The sequence below is a fragment of the Triturus cristatus genome, chromosome 4_1, assembly GCF_964204655.1.
Source record: "Triturus cristatus chromosome 4_1, aTriCri1.1, whole genome shotgun sequence".
Classification (NCBI taxonomy): domain Eukaryota; kingdom Metazoa; phylum Chordata; class Amphibia; order Caudata; family Salamandridae; genus Triturus; species Triturus cristatus.
In genome coordinates this window covers 668,509,510-668,523,830 of record NC_140585.1, presented here as the reverse complement: position 1 = coordinate 668,523,830, position 14,321 = coordinate 668,509,510, and the positions used below count along the sequence as shown (strand labels likewise).

The following is a 14,321-nucleotide window of genomic DNA, read 5'->3' as shown; positions in this document are numbered from 1 at the left end:
TAATGACGAGATGGTACTACACCCCAACTCGTTTGCACCAAATGTTTCTTAATTTACCCTCGGCGTGCTGGAGGTGCCAGAGGAGACTTTATCCATTTATGGTGGTCGTGCCCGAGCCTCACGATGTTCTGGAAGGAGGTCCTTAGTCACTTCAAAGAGATAACAGGGTTTCCTATTCCTTCTGCATCGATAATCACCCTATTGAGCATTAACCCCTTAACACTAACTGCTATGACATACACAGATTGGCGTTTGATTTTATACTTGCTAAGAGCTGCTAGGCAGTCCATAGCCTTATTCTGGAAGAAACCGCATCCCCCCCTATAGCCACTTGATTCCTCCGCTTGTGGAATGTTTTAGCCCGCGAATTACTTACTTCTCATATCAATCACACAGATGCTAGATTTACCCAAACCTGGCAGCCACTCATACACTATTTTACTATGACCAAACACTCCTGTTGGTTCCCCCGACTACGTGCCCTGCAACTGTTTGACTCGCTTGAACCATACTCCATGGGCTGGAAACCGGAGTCTCCAGAACAGTCGACTTACGTCAGGAGACCTACTCTCTTACATCCCGACGATCCCCACACTCTCCTCCTGGAGATTAGACCACCCAGCGCATCCTCCCTTCTGTCCCCTCTTTCTTGAGAGAGTTTCTCTCCATGTTTTGTTTGCATAAAACTGATGACAGTTCCCTGCTACCTCCGTAGATTAAAGGGCCTCATGAATAGAGGACAGAACATATATATTGAGATATCCCACATAGCAAGATGCTAAAGATCCCATCGACTGTCCACCCCTGGGATGTGAATCTTGTCAAGATAATTTGTAGTAAGGGTGATACTACATTCTATCCCTTCCTACCCTAGCATATTTATGAGAGACTGATCTGGGGATATATTGGTTGGGATTGATTCTGACATGTATGCTCTTGTCACAGGGTCATGCTACTTAATGTGGATAATGGCCATAATCTGTTGTTCTTCTCACAGGGACATGGGTCCTCAGTTTGTTTGATTTTTGTCGCCTGTTATATATTCAATAAATAGAATTTGCAAATAAAAAAGAAAGTCAAATATGTTCATGCACATTGCACCACCTGATGGGAAATCTACATGCGTAAAGATTCCTCATTGGAGTTCTCCTGGAAATCTATGACTAGTATATACTTTCATTTGTGCTCCCGGCATTCTTTGTGAATCTCAAGAGTACATGGTAAGTCCGTCATTTTCTGCAGTTGAAGTAACCCTACAGGAACAAATGTCTGACTTTACCTACTAATTATTTGTGAATCTATATGCTTTTCCTTTTTATTGCAAAACAAGGTTGCCATGGTAGAAAATGCAAGTATTTTGCTTTGTGTATATTAAATATAATGTATGCCATTGCTATCCCTTATCTTTTTAGGGTCTATTCTGGCATTTATGGTTGGATTGTTCCATATGCCCTTGGATGAATGCGAAGCACTGTATCAAAAGTTAGGAACTGATGTCTTCAAGCAGAATGTCATCGTTGGAACTGTGAAAATGGGGTGGAGCCACGCGTTTTATGATAGCGAAATATGGGAAAAGATTCTCAAGTAAGCGAACATTTTGTGAGATGTTACAATATTTATCATTGTTACAACTGTGATCACGTTTGTTGTGGAAAAGGGCTTACAACTTTACCATGCAATTTGTGAGAATGATAGTATTAAAGATGTTTCATTTTGCCACTCCATGACCTTTTAAGCACAACTTGATGGCAGTTAGGACTCCCAAGGAGGCTGAAGCACAATTGTGACTTTTGTACATCATTCAGGTCTTCGGTTTGGTTTTAATCTTGTGCATCGTCACAGCGCCTGTTAGCACCTCAGTTTTGGGATGAGGCCTCCAAAACACTACTTGGGTTTATGCCATGTTGAAAAGGACCGTTTGTTTACACTGCAAACTATAGAGTGTATGATCTTGCATTTTCTAACTTGTCATAATATTGAAATAATTTTGTAATCATGTTAAGTGCATCATACTAGTGTGTCTGGAACAGTATTGTACCTAAAAAATATCTGTGAGTTATTTATATTGTTAACTAACAAAGCTACATTTATAGTGGATTTGTGTTTTATTGCGACTTTAGACTAATTTTACTTGAAAATAGTCAAGCAAAAACTTGTGTTTCTCTGTGATATTTTTTCATCGCCACGTAAATTATCATAAGTAAAATCTGTTTTCCAGCACATATTTCTTAACTTTTGGTATTGCATTGAAATTGTTTGTTATTTCAAACATCTTTAAGAGCTGTTTTTTGTTTTGCATACATAACTTAATTTAAAGTGGTTCTGTCTTACATTATAATATTCTTCCAAGCTTATATTTGATTATTAAAGTCTGAAAAATAGAAATAGGGACTTCTGATAGAAAATATGTATCAGCGCATCTTTGCTATATAATGAAAAACTTGATGAGCAGTGTGTGATGCGTAAAGAACCAGGTTGGGCTTTTTATTGTGCTGGACATGCTTGTATCTATTTCTTCAGTTGTTGACATTGTTTGCATAGTTGTGTAGGGTGACTATGTGTTTCGCTGGATAGTATAGTTAAATTCTCTACCTGTGTTTACAAAAGGGTACTACCTAATAGTAAGCCAGCCCATGTAACTTTTGGGTTTTGGAACATACTCCTCATCATCTTGAACATATGGTAGAGAGTAGTTCTATGTTCAATTTATAAATGACTTCTACATGCCCTCGTCTCCATCTCCACAAATTTTCTTTGCTCACATGCCTCGTGACCTCTACTGCTCTGTCATTTTTGTTCTTGCCTCTCCATAGTAATAATTAGTTACGTTTCTTTCTCTCCCATAGATAAATCTCAGAAGAAAAAATATTTTATTCGGCGTTCTATTTCTGGCCATTCATTAAACCGGTTATTTCATCTTTTTTCTTTCCTAATTGGCTCATTTTTTTAGGTCAAACCTAGCGCAGCGCGCATGCGTTGCTCTGCTCGACTTTATGTAAGGGCTTTCAGAAAGCTCACCACAGGCTCGCACACGCTGGTGCGTGTGCTTTTGGTTTTGTCCCAGGCTATTGGCCTTTGCATGCGTCTTTTTAACAAAGACAGCACGCAATTGGCCAAAGGCTCTTTTTGTCCCACCCATGGTCACGCCCACGGCCTAATGCTTGCGGTTACGCGCAGCAGCAGCATATGTTTCCAATTATCGTGCCCAGACGCGGGTGCGATAATTGGAAACTTATGCTGCTGCTCAAAACCGCGCGCGCACTCCAGCAGCTCCTGCATCTCGTTTCCCCTGGCTGAGACCCTGATGAACAACATGGTGATTCCTGAGATGGAAAAGAGCGATGGATGAAATGCGTAGCACTTCATAGACACATTGCCAAAAGAACACAAACGCAGGCATTTGAAAAGCAAAAAAGACACCAAGCAGCTCGCCTTCTCACTAAAACATTCCGGGTGGGCCGCACTTAAGGACTTCATCAAAAGTGCACCAAGTAAGTACAGGTCATGCTGTCAGCCGCTAAAGCCTTCTGTATATGCGAACGATTAAGAATCATCCGAGAGGGAGAAGCACATTTTCTTCCCGGCAATTCCTTTAGGGAATCTGTTACCACTAGCAATCGATGTCACCCCTCTGTCTGTTTTAAATACACTGAGCAGTAGGGATCACAATCAGAGACTATACAAAGGTATACAGTGGCCAAAACATTTCCAACATTAGCGCTACCTTTTGCTATTTTCTACTCAGATAGTCCGTGTGACCCTCATCCCCACAGTGACGTCACTCGAGCTCAGCACGCCCTTTATAGCTACTGAAGGTTCTTCAGTCTCCCTGATTGCTCCTCCGCCTGCTGGGAGCCTGAAATGAGCACATGATGTCTGTGAATGGCTTGTCTATAATAGCTGCGCAGATTAAAATTAGCTGCTATTGTCCGAGCTCTGCCGTCATTTGTTGGACAGGGTCATTTGATCATTTGATCTACTGGGATATACACGAGTAACAGGTGCTGTGCGCACTGACCTTATTGTGTTTCCAAAGGAATGGCTCTCACATCCATGGACAACGGCGCAGCGGCCTCTCACTGCTAACACATGCGTTTGGGGGAGCGGTAAGGAGTGATACACCGCTCTATCTGTGTCTCAAAGATCATTGGTCCCTTCAAAAGATTTATTAAAAACGACAGACTGACAAGGGCCTCGTGTTGCTCAAGTGGCCACGTCCAGATGAGGAATACATTAGAATAGCTTTTTGGGAAATTAATGGAGCTGTAAACTGTATATAACAAGCATTTGCAATGCAATAGGTCTCGCTTCTACGAGTTTCAGCTATTGACATTGTAAATAACAATGCCTTTTATTTTTGTTTTAGTTTTTAACACATAAATAAAAGGCATTGTCATTTACAATGCCAATAGCTTGAACTTGCGTAAATGCGTGACCTATTGCATTGCAAATGCTTGTCTAACTTTAGTCAGAACTTTTCTCAAATTAATTGTTTTAAACTAAACTTTTAAATCTTTTAATGTGTTCCAGGTTTTTATTTACTTTTTCTTGTCTTCTGCTTGTCAGAGTGCCTTCTTCCCACCCTGCCATTTCTTGCACTTATCTCGTCATGGTTGATCACTCACTTTGTCATGTGTGATCTGCAGTACTTGCCATTGGTACACTTTTATTTCATTGGTCCACTTTTCTTTCTGCAAAAATGCCCTTTGCATCATTGTTTTAGCTGGTAAAAATTGTCAGTTGGTACCTACTACAATTTTGCAATATTTGGCCAGTTGGAGACTCTTATATTAGAGTCACTACCGCTGTTGTTACCTTTTTACAATCTGCTATCTTTAATAGGTATATGCTCGTTTTTTGATGTTATAATGTTTTACTTTTATGCTCTTAACACACTGCCTCTTTTAGATTATTTTAAATTAGCCACAGGACAACCTAATTTCATTATATCAAGTTCTAAAAATCTTTATTCGATCTTTAGATAAAAATCATAAAAGTGCAGAGTACACTACATCACAACAAAGACTCATCATACATTTTTTAACATTAATGCTAATATGATTGAAAGCATGTCTTCAATAAAAAAAAGAACTACTACAGCAAAGTGCATTATGTCAGCCTTGTACTACCACCTCTGCCGTTACCCCTCCATTTGTTTCCAGCTTTGTATAAAACAGTGTGTGGAAGGCAATTTATCACAGTCGCACAAAAAGCATCCGGATTAAAACATTGATACAGGATCAGTAAAAAAACATTGTTTTTGTGCAAAATGAGTTGTGGCATAAAGCGCCTTTACAAAACGATAAGCTACCTCCACTCCCATTACCCCACCATCGATTTACTACTGCGTATGGACATTTTAAGGAAGCAACTTACACTAAAACAGATATCAGGGTTACCTAACATCTGAAGATATATTGGGACGTCCCCACATTTCTTAAAAGCCAATGATTTCAGAATGTGCTTGAGACTAAGTTGAAAGAAACTACTATAACATTTGCAGAAAAAGATAGAATTCAAAAATATTGCTCAGCCAGCCGTTCACAAGGACATACAGTTAAATTGCTGCCCCACCCCGGCAGAAAAGCACAAAAGATACCACAGGGTACCTGTCCTGAAGATAAAGAGGAGAGACCTCTCCCGCTGTGTAAGCTCCAAAGTTAGAGAGAATGCTAAATCTCCTGTTGCTAGTGTGATTGAATAATTGCGAGCGGAGTGCTTACTGAGAACCTCTTCCATTCTTTGGTAGAACGTGAACTCTGCATGGCAGGACTTAACTTGCCTCTTAACTTGTCTACTTAATGTATCAGGGCAGTAAACCTTTTGGGGAGACCAATGTCTGTAAAGGACTTACTGACATAGTACAGCCAAGGAACAGAAAGAACCTTATCCAAACTGAGACAATCTAAAATTACTTCTCTATCAAAACTTGCTTCAATATTGGTCCACACACTCACCCAAAGCTGAAGCGGGAACAATTACATTTTGTCTGAGACATATTATAGATTAAGTTGGGAGTATAAAACAAGCATTTGCAATGCAGTAGGTCTCGCAATGACATTAGTTGGAGTTATTGACATTGTAAATGACATTTTTTTTTTTTTTTTTTAAAGCCTACCCATGGGAGGGTTGGCCGTTCATCGAGCAGAGCAGTGTCCCCATGTGCCTGCAATTGTTGTGGCGCATTGATGTGGGGGACACGGATGAAGCGCTTTCGGCTTGCAGGGTAACGTTTCCAAGTGGATGATGTGCTGACGTGATGAATTGGTGCTGGGCATAATGTTTAGTTTTCCACCCGGTGTTGTGCTGCGGCTGTGGCACCGAGGTGCCCGTGGCAGAACATGGTGGGATGCGGGAAGGAGGGTAATGAGGATGCAGTGCCATCAGATGGTTGGGGGGGGTCGTCGTGTTATGGCGGGAACAGTGATGCGTCGGGCGGGTGAAACGATAGGGCAAGGTTCCATATAACCATGATGCCTATGGTGGCGCTCAGGAGAGCTTGGCCAGGGAGGGAGGAAGGAGCACGGTGCAGGTGCAATGCAGGGGAGGCTGGAGGTGGTTTGCGTGGGTGTTTGGGGCGCAGACGGGCACCTTCGGGAGGCAGTGGGGATACACGGGCCGGTTGCTGCAGTCCCGTGTTGTTATGTCACCTATGGTCACTTTGAAGCGCTGTGGGATCACAGGAGTGAGAGATGACGGTCGCACATTCAGTGCATTATAAAGTGGGCCTGGCATTTATGAGTGGATCCAATTGGAATGTGGAATACAGCACTCCGTTAGTATACGCTTATAATCAAGTTTGTTTAAAGTTCATCAAAGTGGTGGGTGCAGGGTTGGTAACCCTTCTGAGCACAAGGGTGAATATAATAATAAGATGTGCGTTATTTCCCTTGGGAGAAACGTCCCCAACTTTGCACTCCTGAAGCTTGTTTCAATAAAGTTCCATACATATCTATTCAATAGTTTCTTCGCTTTATTTCATATTGTTAATCTCTTTTTCTTAATTTCAATCGTTTAAATTGGTTTCATACTATTACATTCATAGTATAAATGTCTCATTTATTGCGCCCAATGCATTTCGTGCTGAGCCCTTCTTCAGTGGACTTACATTCTGAAAGTTCAAGAATAATGGTGTTGAAAAAAACGTTCAAGAAAATGATTTACGGAGGAGCCTAGCGCGCAACCAAGATGGCCGCGTAGGTGCGAGGCTCCCGAGGACCTCCGTGACCTCCTGAATTAATCCTGGCGATATCCTGTCCTTGTTGAGGGGACTGTGTCGGTGAACCCGAGCTGAGGCGCCACCCGTTTTTTGGGCTCGAATCGGACCCCGAACACCGGTGGGAGCATCGATTGAAGGTTGCGGCCTTCTCCTCGCCGGCCCCCCGGATTGGAGTAGTGGGGCGATCCGGGGACGAAGTGAATAACAGCGGCGAGCGGGGCTGGGCGACTCGCGTACCCCGCACTTTCACTTTCGCTTTTGCGCCCTCCTTGCCTCAGGCGGGGTCGGGCTGCGGAGCGGGGTGCGGTGGTGTTGCCTTGTCCAGGTGCCCGGCTGACCCGCCGGCGGTGGGTTGACCCGCGGCCCGGTGGTCGCCCCCGCCCCCCCCCCTGACACCCGTGATTTGGTGTGGCGGCCCGTTTGGAGATCTTGGCACGACGGTGGAAGGGCCAGCATGTCCACCAAACAAGATGGCGACCGGGCGAAGATGAAGACAACCCGCCGTGGCACGGCGCACCAGGCCAATAGTATGGATCGCTATACGCTCCAGAAGGGTTCTCCGGAGACATCGCGGTCATCCCTGGTGGGCCCGACGGAGGCGCCTGCCCAACCGGTGGATCTGACCCTCCGGGACGTCATGGGCGCCATCGCAGAGATGAAGGCCTCAGTGGACCAGCGTTTCGATACCTTGGCGCAAAAAATTGACTCGGTCCTGGTGGATGTGGGCCTTGTGAGGGCAGACTTGTCAAAAACGAACGACCGAGTTGACTCCCTGGCCCACACCACAACGAGCCTCACTACGGACGTGGTGGCCCTCCAGAAGGAGGTGCGCCGGCTTGGCCAGGCGAGCGCCCTGATGGACCGGCGACTGGAGGATTCCGAGGGTCGGGCCCGGAGGAACAATGTTCGCATTATTGGTGTGCCGGAGGGCCGAGAGGCGGAGGCGGCAGATCTCTTCGTGGAAGAACTGATCCTGACCTATCTCCAGCCCCGGGGGCTGAGTAAGCTTTTTGCGGTGGAGCGTGCCCACCGGGTCCCTGGGGGCCGCCCTAAGACCGGTGCCCCGCCGCGGCCTATTATTGCCCGGATTTTTAATTTCCGGGACAGAGACGCCATCCTCCAGACCTCCAGGCAACAGGGACCGGTCAGGCTGGACAACATGGATGTGCACTTCTACCCAGACTTTACTCCGGCGGTCCAGAAGCAGCGACAGAGCTTTCTTGGTATTAAACGTCGCCTAAGGGACCTAAACCTCAAGTACTCAATGCTCTTTCCGGCTAAGCTGAGGGTGGAGGTGGATGGCCGTACGCACTTCTTCGACCGGCCCGAGGGGGCTGGGGACTGGTTAGATACTTTGCCTGGAGATCGGGGTGGGGGGGGCGCGGCTGGCGGGGAGGGCCCGCCGGATCAGAATTGAGGGGTGACTGTATAGGCCTTGCTCTGGATATTGTTCCTTTACCATATATTGCTTTCGTATGTTCCCCTCCCATGGAGGTCGGGTGGGGTCTGCTGGGGGCTTCCCTCCTCCTCGGGGGGACTAGTTAGTACTTAGCTATGGGGCGACAGGCACACTGCACTTTGGGGGGGCTGTCTGGGCTCATGCAGGGGTGCAGGGAGGGGGGAGTTCTGTTGGGACCGGGGGGTGGGGGGGGTGTGTTGTTTGTTAGCACCGCAAGGCAAACCCGCAACTGTTTTGTTGTTTTCAAGATGCTCGGTGGGGGGCGACCGATTGTTTTGACGTATGATGGGGGGTAGGGATTTGATTGTGTTGTCATGGAATGTTAACGGCCTGGGGGATAGGATTAAGCGTGGTGTGGTCCTGCAGTATTTAAAACGTATTTCTCCAGATGTTGTCTTCCTGCAGGAGACACACCTTATAGGTAACACCTTTCATGCAATGAATCGGCGGGGATATCGTTTGGCGGCCCACTCCGGCTTCACTTCGGGCTCGCGGGGGGTGGGTATTATGGTCAAGAACTCGCTCCCGTTGGAGATTGACGAGGTGCGCCATGATGAGAGGGGACGTTACACTGTTCTGGTGGGACGAATGGAGGGTAGAGTGTTTATCTTTATATCAGTGTACGTCCCGCCTGGGTTACAAGCCACTACATTTGCGGACCTGGGGCGCCTCCTTCTGGACCTTCCGGGTGGCCTGTTGGTGGTTGGAGGGGACTTTAACGCAGTTGCCTCTGGGTCTATGGATCGCCATCCCCCTAGGGACCTCCCCCGGGCACAGGCGTGGCTGCCCGGCCTTTTAGACACGCTGGGCCTGGTGGATTGCTGGCGCTTAAAGCATCCCGTATTGCAACAGTACACCTTCCACTCGGGGGCCCATGGTAGCCTCTCGCGGCTTGATTACATCCTTGTCCCGGCGGCCCAGGCAGGGAGGGTGGGGGAGGTGCGCCATTTGGCACGGGGTATCTCAGACCACTCCCCATTGTTGTTGCATTTCGATGTCTTCCCGAGGGGGGATGGCAGAGTGGCCCCGATCAATGCATGGTATTTGCGCGACCCCACCATTCGTGCCGACTTGATCAAATCCTTACAGCGCTATTTCGATGAGAATGTGGGGTCGGTCCCGTCTGCCATCTCCCTGTGGGAGGCTTTCAAGGTGGTTCTTAGAGGGGAGGCCCTCTCCTTTATTTCCAATGCCCGGCGGCGCGAGCGGGAGGAGGTGACCCGGGTTGAGGCCGAGATTGCAGAACTGGAGGGTGACCTGGGGAGCGGGGTAACAGACGCCAAGTTGCATGTTTTGCACTTAAAGCAGGCGGCCTATCGGGCCCTCGTCACGGAGGCGGCCAGGGGCCTCAGTAGAGAGCAGCAGGGGCGATTGTATGATGCGGGTGACAAGGCTGGCAAATTGATTGCGTGGTTGGACAAGAGGGAAAGAGCGAGCCGCGTGGTGCCTTTGATTGAGAGCGTGGATGGTGTGTGCGTCACTGAGCCGGAAGCCATTGTCTCCTGCTTCGCGGATTATTTCCGCGAAGTCTACTCCCCGGTTTCTCCCTGCTCGGAGGAAGATTCCCATGCCTTGCTTCGGGACATCGCACTGCCCTCCCTTACGGTGGAGGACAGGGATTCGCTGGATGCCCCGCCCACCTCGGACGAAATTGCCTCGGCTATTCGCTCGGTTGCATCCGGCAAGGCCATGGGCCCCAATGGTATTCCCATTGAGCTATACAAGCTACGCCCGGATGTGTTGGCGCCCCACCTGCGCGCGATGTTCCTTGCGGCCCACTCGCAGGGCTCCCTCCCGCCGGACCAGCGTCTGGCTACAATTGTGGTGATCCATAAGGAGGGGAAGCCCCGTGAGCGGGTCACATCCTATAGGCCGATTTCGCTTCTGAACGCGGAGCCCAAAATCCTCGCCAAGGTGTTGGCCAACCGGTTGGTTGGCGTGGTGGGCGATTTGGTCCACCAAGACCAATCGGGCTTTATACCACACCGCAACACGGCGCTTAATCTGCGGCGCTTACACGGGGTGCTCGCGCGTGTCCCATTTGTGCGGGAGCCGGCCATCTTGGCGTCCTTGGACGCCACCATGGCGTTTGATACGCTCGAATGGCCATATATTTGGGCGATGCTGGCGAAGTTTGGGTTCGGCCCGGGTTTCGTCAGCTGGGTCAAATTGCTATACTCGGGCCCGTTGGCGCAGGTGGTGGTGAATGGGCGAGTATCTGCCCCATTCGCGCTGGGGCGGGGCACGCGACAGGGTTGTCCCCTGTCGCCTCTCCTGTTCGCCCTGGCCATGGAGCCCCTGGCGGAGTGGTTGCGGTGGCACCCTTCTATCCGTGGTCTCCGCTGGACCCCCGAGCATGAGGACCGCGTGTCCCTCTATGCTGACGATATCCTTTTGTATCTCGCCTCCCCGCGCAAGTCACTGATCGTCCTGGTTGATGTTTTGCGCTCCTTCGGTCGCAACTCAGGCCTGGTCATCAACTGGGCGAAATCCTGTGTCTATGTGCTCTCCGGGGAGGCCCCGGTCTTGCCACGGGACTGTCCGATCCAGATTGCCTCCCAGGGTTTCCGGTACCTGGGTATATATATCACTCTTGACCCGGAGGCCCGCTATGAGCGGAACTTGCTGCCCCCCCTCCAGCGTCTGAGGGAGGACGTGGTGCGCTGGCGGCGTCTGCCGCTCTCGCCGCTCGGCCGAGCGGCCTTATTTAAAATGATGTCCCTGCCGCGCTTCCTCTACGCCCTCCAGAACACCATGGACCTGGTCCCGGCACGCTACTTTCGCGAGGTGGAGGGCCTCCAGCGGCGCCTGTTCTGGGACGGGAGGCCGCGTATTGCTCTGGCTAAATTGGCGCTCCCGTGGTACGATGGAGGGGTCGCCCTCCCGGACATCAAACGGTATTACTGGGCCTCCCAACTAGCTGCAATTAATCATGGCCTTTACGGGCCCGCCTTGAACCCGGCATTTGAGATGGACAGGACGCTTCTGCCCGGTGCCGATTATAATCGAGCGCTCTACTCTGGCGCGCCCGACTCCCGTTTGACGGGACCGACGCGTGTCATGGTGCGTGTCTGGCACGCGGCTAATGCAGCTATGGGGTGGAAGGACCGTTTGACCCGAGCGTCTCCGCTGTATGCATCTGAGAGGTTGGGCTCCCTGTGGACGTCGAAGGGCTTCGAGAAGTGGGACACGATCGGAATCAGCACGGTGGGAGATCTCTGGACGAGGGGGGGATTCAAAACTTTTGAGACGCTGCAGGCGGAGTTTCAGCTGCAGGGCAGTGAGTACTTTCGGTACCTACAGGTCCGCCATGCGCTGGGCTCCGTCTTCCCGGATGTTGCATCCATTCCGGAGTCTTCCCCCCTGGAGGACAGAGTGCTAGATGGCCATGTCCCGGACAGCACGATCTCCCTCATATACAAAAAATTGATTAACGATAGATCGTGTCTGCTGACTAGTCTCCGCGAGGCTTGGGTTGCCGACGGGCTGGAGCTGGACGACGAGGATTGGATCTCCGCGGTGGCCTCTCCGAAAGAGGTGGCCATCCCGGCTCGCCTTCGTTTCGTCCAGCTCAAGATCCTTCACCGGGTCTACGTGACGGGGCCAAGGCTTTTACGTATGGGTTTTGCCGGTGATGGAATGTGTAAGCGTGGCTGTGGTGCGTTGGCGACTTTCATGCATATACTGTGGGAGTGCCCGAAGGTGGAGCGATTCTGGCGTGGTGTGCATGAGGTTCTACGAATGGTTACGCGTGTCGCGCTGCTGCCTGAAGCGAGGAGATGCTTGCTGAATGTCTGGGAACCAAATGACTACTCGGTCCCGCAGGCGCGGTGGGTGACTCTGGGATACATGATAGCCAAGCGTGATATTGCCCAATTGTGGGGATCCCAGAGGCCCCCTGCGGTGTCGGCCTGGAAAGAGCATATGGATTGGTGTATGTTTCGTGAAAAGGTGGTGTATGTGGCGAGGGGTAAGCCTGGGGCGTGGATGAAACTCTGGGGCCCCTGGAACGCCTACCGCGGGGGTATTTGTGAGCCGCCGCTGCTACCGGCGGCCTCGCCGGCTCCGTCTCCCTAGATGGCGCCCCTCCCTTGGCCGCGGGCGCGCGGTCCCCCAGTCCCTGATCTACTCCCGTCCCCCTCTTCAGAATTTTGCTGCTGGTTTGGATCCCCCACTTATGGAGCACGTGTTGTCACTTTGGATTGAGGGTTGCCTTGCGGTTGTGGTTTGTTTACGTTGTTTCGCTTTAAGAAAATGGAACCGTACTGTGGGCATGGAGCTGTGAGGCCTGCACCATTGATCACTCCTGTCTTCCTACTGTGCACCGCTGAGAAAGTTTTTTGCTGTATGCATGTAATATGTTTTTGATGCTCCAGCGGCCGGCCGTGTGGTTGTAGGCCCATACCTGTAACTTCTATAAACTGCAATAAACGGTTTAAAAAAAAAAAAAAAAAGAAAATGATTTACGGGTGTCATTAAACGAGGTAAAAAAATGGTACAAAAGTGCGTGAGCAGAAGTCCGTTTGAGATTTAAATTTAAATCCTATTGGTGAATACTGATCATAACGTGTGCTTCTATGCGTATGAAATAAAATAAATACAGTGTTTAAAACGAGATTCCTATAGAAACTTGTTAACATTGTGGACAGTAGTCTGCAATAAAAAGTGTGTTTTTACTGCTTTTGTAAATTTCAGTGAAGCGTGCTAACGTGACGGGTGACCACCCGAATAGTGTTTCTACAACGTGATGCGTATCATCAATAACGATAGTGCAAGTGAAAAATACCCGTGCTGATACGTAATGTGATTAACATAATGCCCAGTGAAATGTATAAATGTCTGACCTTGATTTCAACACGTTTTTGAGAATCACTCGTTTTTGCAAATCGCTCTTTTTTTAAAAAAAAAACTCACTGAAATCCGATGTATGAGTCGCCTGTGGATAAAACGTGATGTTGGTTACTGTTTCATATCCGGTAAAAAATTATTTTGAGGTTACAAACGGTAACATGCAACTAAATGCATTGTCGCTTACCTTTGGTTACTTGTTGTGCGCGTGTGTCGAAAACTGGGAACCGAGTGTTGGTACGTGGTTTCCGTGAAACGACTATAAACGCTGACATTCAAGTCAGATGTTAACCGATAGCAAAAAGATACTACGAGTTCCGTACGACGTTGGTAAAGAAAACAGACTCTGGTTATGCATATATATGTGCAATCATGCCGATAAAATTTGGATGTTCTACGCAGTTAATTTGTGTATTTCATCATGCTTGGCAATGATAAAAAATATATTTATGCTGATGTGCATAAACCGATTGTTTAACACTGACTGTCGAGTCAAGTTTCAACCAAAAGCAAAAAAATGCTACGAGTTTCATGCAGCTTGTGTGAAGAAAACAGACTGCAAGTGTGTTTATGTTTACGTTTGTACCAATAAAGTTTGTCCTGTTCAATATAGTTGTGTGTGTCTTCTTAATTCTCAGTAAAAAAAATTGTGATACAGTGAGTTTGGGTTACCACAGGTGAATTAAACTATTAATATTCTAATTGTATGATGTTGAATAGGACGAAGAGGTGCAGTAAAACAATAAAACAACTAGTAAAATATAAACAATCTCGTGAAATATAAACAATCTTGTT

The 14,321-nt window shown here is 48.4% G+C and overlaps 1 protein-coding gene across 8 annotated transcripts in view; it reads left to right on the top strand.

The window, feature by feature from the left end:
• Positions 1–14,321, top strand: part of PNPLA8 (patatin like domain 8, phospholipase A2) — a 440,884-nt gene that overhangs the window by 200,099 nt on the left and 226,464 nt on the right. For all 8 annotated transcript variants that reach the window (XM_085653104.1, XM_085653102.1, XM_085653107.1 and 5 more), the window contains one exon: positions 1,413–1,584. In XM_085653104.1, coding sequence (XP_085509230.1) covers positions 1,413–1,584 — 172 coding nt within the window. The remainder of the gene's footprint in view (positions 1–1,412; positions 1,585–14,321) is intronic.